This window comes from Parambassis ranga, chromosome 18, assembly GCF_900634625.1.
Source record: "Parambassis ranga chromosome 18, fParRan2.1, whole genome shotgun sequence".
Classification (NCBI taxonomy): Eukaryota; Metazoa; Chordata; class Actinopteri; family Ambassidae; genus Parambassis; species Parambassis ranga.
Window position 1 is genome coordinate 9,204,591 of NC_041038.1, and position 4,329 is coordinate 9,208,919.

The 4,329-nt window shown below is 46.5% G+C and overlaps 1 protein-coding gene across 3 annotated transcripts; it reads left to right on the plus strand.

Annotated features, from left to right (window-relative positions):
• Positions 1–454: 454 nt before the first annotated feature.
• On the plus strand, positions 455–4,106 carry bcl6b (BCL6B transcription repressor). 3 transcript variants are annotated; one of them, XM_028429164.1, is made up of 12 exons: positions 455–603; positions 732–809; positions 891–1,105; positions 1,311–1,562; positions 1,635–1,760; positions 1,865–2,051; positions 2,128–2,339; positions 2,427–2,533; positions 2,629–2,724; positions 2,803–2,933; positions 3,016–3,153; positions 3,306–4,106. In XM_028429164.1, the coding sequence occupies exons 2-12, from the start codon at positions 804–806 to the stop codon at positions 3,444–3,446; spliced, it is 1,611 nt and encodes a 536-aa protein (XP_028284965.1). In that variant the 5' UTR covers positions 455–603; positions 732–803; the 3' UTR covers positions 3,447–4,106. The 3 variants fall into 3 exon arrangements, with proteins under 3 accessions (XP_028284965.1, XP_028284966.1, XP_028284967.1); XM_028429165.1 differs by having other exon boundaries at positions 897–1,105; XM_028429166.1 differs by lacking the exons at positions 455–603; positions 732–809 and having other exon boundaries at positions 965–1,105; positions 1,205–1,562.
• The last annotated feature ends 223 nt before the right edge of the window (positions 4,107–4,329 follow it).

Below are 4,329 nucleotides of genomic sequence, written 5' to 3' on the forward strand. Positions count from 1 at the left end.
GATTTTAAAAATTTTTCATCAGAAATCTGAATAAATAAAAACTCCCTTAGTAAGATAACATTTAATGATCTTGTGTATTCAACAATAAGCTGGTTTTCCAGCTTCCTCTCACACAGTTTCCTCTGTCCTGGAGAGGGCTGAAGAGTAGGAAAGCGTTGGTGGGGGATGTTCTCTGGCTTACCCCTGGACAGCCCGGCACGTACCGCATCTCCCTGAGGATCCAGTGTATATATTTTTTCAACGTGGCACAAAAACACACTTTGCTTTCCTGCCATTACTTCGCTCAGAGCGATGGGGGTTTAGACAAACTAATAGCCCACTAAAAATACTTAGAGCCTGGGCCAGGGCCTTTTCCTGAGCTGCTTCCAGTGTGCGCGTGGGCCATTGAGGAAAGAGGAAACGAGCTGCTCTGGTTGTAAGGGGGCTTCCTGCATGACATTATAAAGAGCTCCCTCCCTCCGACCTCCACCTCACAGTGTTGCTCAGAGCCAGTGGAGGCTGTGGGTGAGCCTCTCCTCCACATCTTTGACAGTAGACTGAACACGGAGGCAAAGGGTTTGAGGTCAGCACGGAGTGTGTTAATTCTCGTCCCTGCTGGTCGGGGTAAGTTGGAAGTGATTTGTGTGTATATATTTTGTCTAAAAAGATTAATTTGTTAAAGTATAAGCACAGTTTTTCTTTCAAAGTGTGTATTTTTGTTACACTTTCAATGCAAATGTTTCTTTTAACAGGTACGAGTAGGGAGCTGGTCTCACCTAAAAGCAGTGTCTGGGACACTTTAATATATTTATTCTATCAGTTATATGCAGGTAAGTTGTCTTCATTTAAACACTTCAGCTCAGATTTTGAATAAGCTGGATACATCATTTTTCACATTGTCTTTTCTTCAGGTCCAGAGGAGCACAATGGAAATGTTGGAAGGATACAGGGTGGACAGGGACCAGGCGATGAGGGCTGATGGATATGTGAAAGAGTTCACCCGTCACTCCAACGATGTGCTGCTGAACCTGAATGAACTCCGGCACCGCGGCATCCTGACCGATGCCACCCTGGTTGTCGGCAACGTGCACCTGCGTGCTCACTGTGCTGTGCTGGTGGCCTGCAGGTTGGTGCAGGGCTTCTCTGTGAAAGAATTTGTATGAAAGAAGCAAAATTGTCCCTTCTCTGGCTGACTCATAGTTGTTTTCTCCTCATCCGTCATCAGTTTCCTTCCACCTGGGGCATCCATTGTCTTCTTCTTTCCATCCTTCTTCACCTAATTTCCTTTGAACTGCTTGAACATGTCTGTCTTTCTCTTTGTCTCCTCTCAGCGGGTTCTTCTATTCGCTGTACTCCCGCCGTGTGTTGCTTCAGGGACGAGGTGGCGGCAGCGGTGAGAAGCCCATGACCGTGTCTCTTCCCAGCACCTTAGATCCATCCAGTGTCTCCCTGCTGCTTGACTTCATGTACACCTCCCGCCTCCCTCTGACACTGGGCAGCGTCCCTGGAGTGCTGGCTGTTGCCATCTATCTGCAGATGGACCACGTGGCCGATACCTGCAGGGACTTCATGCAGCTACACTGGTGAGGGTTTGAAAAGAGTGTGTTCTCTGGCACAGAGCTTGGATGAATTAAAACGTTCATTTTCTTTTGCAGCGCTGAGAACATGAGTGCTAGACACCCCCAACTGGAGCTGGACTCCAGGGTGTCTGTAGCCTCTGTATCTCCCAAGGGAGGGGACCTGCCTGATGCAGGACCCCAGCGATGTCTCCCAACAGCCAGGTAACAGGATCAAGTGTTTATCACTTTGTTTAAGTGCTGTTGTTTGTGCGCCTTTGTCTCCTGACAGGTTTAGCTCATTACAGCACTTCCTTTGTTTCCTGCAGGGTCCCTGTAGGGATGGGAGGCTCTCTCAAGCCAGGGGCTTTCCCGACCTGCCAGCCCGGGTCACAGGAGCTGAAAGGAGAGCCTGAGTCACCCCTGATGGGCACCTTGTCTCCAAACAGCCCCGCCCGCTCCAGCTGCCAGCCTAGCTCTCCTGCCGAGTCCAACACCTGCAACAAAAACCTTGTGGTACGTATGACATCAGAGGAATCCACAGGATGCGTGAGAAAGTTGGAGCAATCTGACATGTTGCTTCTTTCTCCAGAGTGATACCAAAGCCACGCCTGATCCAAAGGCCTGCAACTGGAAAAAGTACAAGTACATTGTCCTCAACCCTCTCTGTGCCACCACTACAGTGAAAGTAGAGGAGGTGGAGGAGCCCCAAAGTAAAGTGTCACCCACTGCCAATGGCATGGGCTCGACCCCGAAAGCACCAACAGAGGCGTGGTCTGGAGAAGTGCCTGGTCAGATTGATAGGTAAACTGAAGTGATGAGTAAAAGACGATACTTCAGGATGAAAACAGAAGTTTTATTCAATGTTTTTTGCACATGCGTCTCTTTCAGACAGGGGCAGGCCTCCTGCTACGAGGGTTCTGGCCGAGCCCCTCCCCTCGGGCCGCCTCCCTCTGTGGATCACCCTAAAGTGTCACCCTCCAATGAGGATGGACCAGGTAGGCACAAGCCACAAGTCTGTTACAAAGCACCAACACATGGTGTATGATCAATTTCTTGATAAATCCTTGGTGTTTTAATCTCCTTTTTTCAGTCTCTTCTGCACAACATCCAGTCAAACGTGAGAACTACTACATGCCTTACTGCTACTCTGCTGGCAACCTTCAAGGAACCAAGTCTGTGTCCTCAGGTGAGGTCATGAGAAAACATCTTTTTCCAGTTTCATTGGTTTAGAAACAAGTATGTAAAGAGACCATGGCCCCTTCAGGTGACAAACCGTACCGCTGTAACGTGTGTGGAGCTCAGTTTAACCGGCCGGCCAACCTGAAGACTCACTCCCGCATCCACTCTGGAGAAAAGCCGTACCGCTGTGACACCTGTGGGGCACGGTTTGTCCAGGTATCTCTTTGAACAGTTTGGCTTGTGGGATTTGAAAATAGAGATTACAGCTTTGACACTGGTGTGTTTTACCTGTTATCAGGTTGCCCACCTCAGAGCCCACGTCCTGATTCACACCGGAGAGAAGCCTTACCCCTGCCACACCTGTGGCACCCGCTTCCGACACCTGCAGACCCTGAAGAGCCATCTGCGCATCCACACTGGAGAGAAGCCATACACCGTAAGTCAGAAATACATGATGCCACATCCACATTAGAGTGAAAATTTACAGTTTTATTGACAAATATTTAAACCTATCCAGACATGCAATGAACAATAGGATAATCAGAAAATCCTGTCCACCGTCCCCTCACATCTAATCTTGTTCTCCAGTGTGAGAAGTGTGACCTGCACTTCCGTCACAAGAGCCAGCTGCGTCTGCACCTGCGGCAGAAACACGGAGCCGTCACCAACACAAAGATCCGCTACAAGGTGCTGACCGAGCCCTACCAGCAAATACTGCAGGCGTGCTGAAGAGTTCACAGCTGTGCGACGTGGAAATTTGGAATTAGAGAAAGAAACAGAGGCTTAAATGACATTTGAAGGATACTACTGGATGAGTATGGAGCTTGGTGCTAGAATATCATGCTAATACTTTAATTTTTGACCCTTAGTGATGAATTCTGGGTGAGATTTGTAGTTGATGAGTTGATGACTGTAGAAAGTGTTTTTTGAAGGTTTGTGAAAAGACATGTAGAAGGGAACAGGACATGGAATGAATGCTTTAGGTTGTGGTGACAAAATGTGAGTATATGAGAGGTTTGAAAGAAAGAAAAAGCAAGTTGTTTTTCTAAAGAGGATGTGCTGAATTTTTGAGTTTTTTTTCCCTGTATTTAACAATGACGCATTGTAACGTTATGGCCTGGGGCCTGTGTGGTGTTTAGAAAAAAGGAAACACTTATGCATATGTGCAGTGATATCTGCTTTTACAGTCCCAGCAGGCGAAGGACTTAGTTCTCTTGTACTAAATATGATGTGTAGAAGTCAAATTATTTTGTTATTTTATAACACAGGCATCTAAATAGGATAAAACAATTGAATGATTTAAATTAATAAGTACATTTATATGAGTTAATTTGCTGGACAAAGATGGTTTTGTACACTTTAAATTAAAAACTTTTGATATCAATTGGACATTTGGTGTTTGGTTTATTTATGAGTAATATAAAAAAGCCTCTTCTCTCTGAGCCTTTGTCCTCCCTGCACTTCCTTCCTCTCATTAGCAGCTTTTATCTACCATGAATCACATCTTCTGTTGGCTTAGTTCTGTCCCGCCATTTTCTAGATTTGCTTTTTTTTTCTTGGTGCTATTGTAAAAACAATGAAGCCGAGGGCACCTGTTTCCTCCTGGGTTCTA

Bases quoted from the DNA above. Each gene is read 5' to 3' on its own strand.
- bcl6b (XM_028429164.1), top strand. The intron at 2,052-2,127 runs GTACGTATGACA...TTCTTTCTCCAG, and splicing joins CCTGCAACAAAAACCTTGTG to AGTGATACCAAAGCCACGCC. The intron at 3,154-3,305 runs GTAAGTCAGAAA...CTTGTTCTCCAG, and splicing joins CTGGAGAGAAGCCATACACC to TGTGAGAAGTGTGACCTGCA.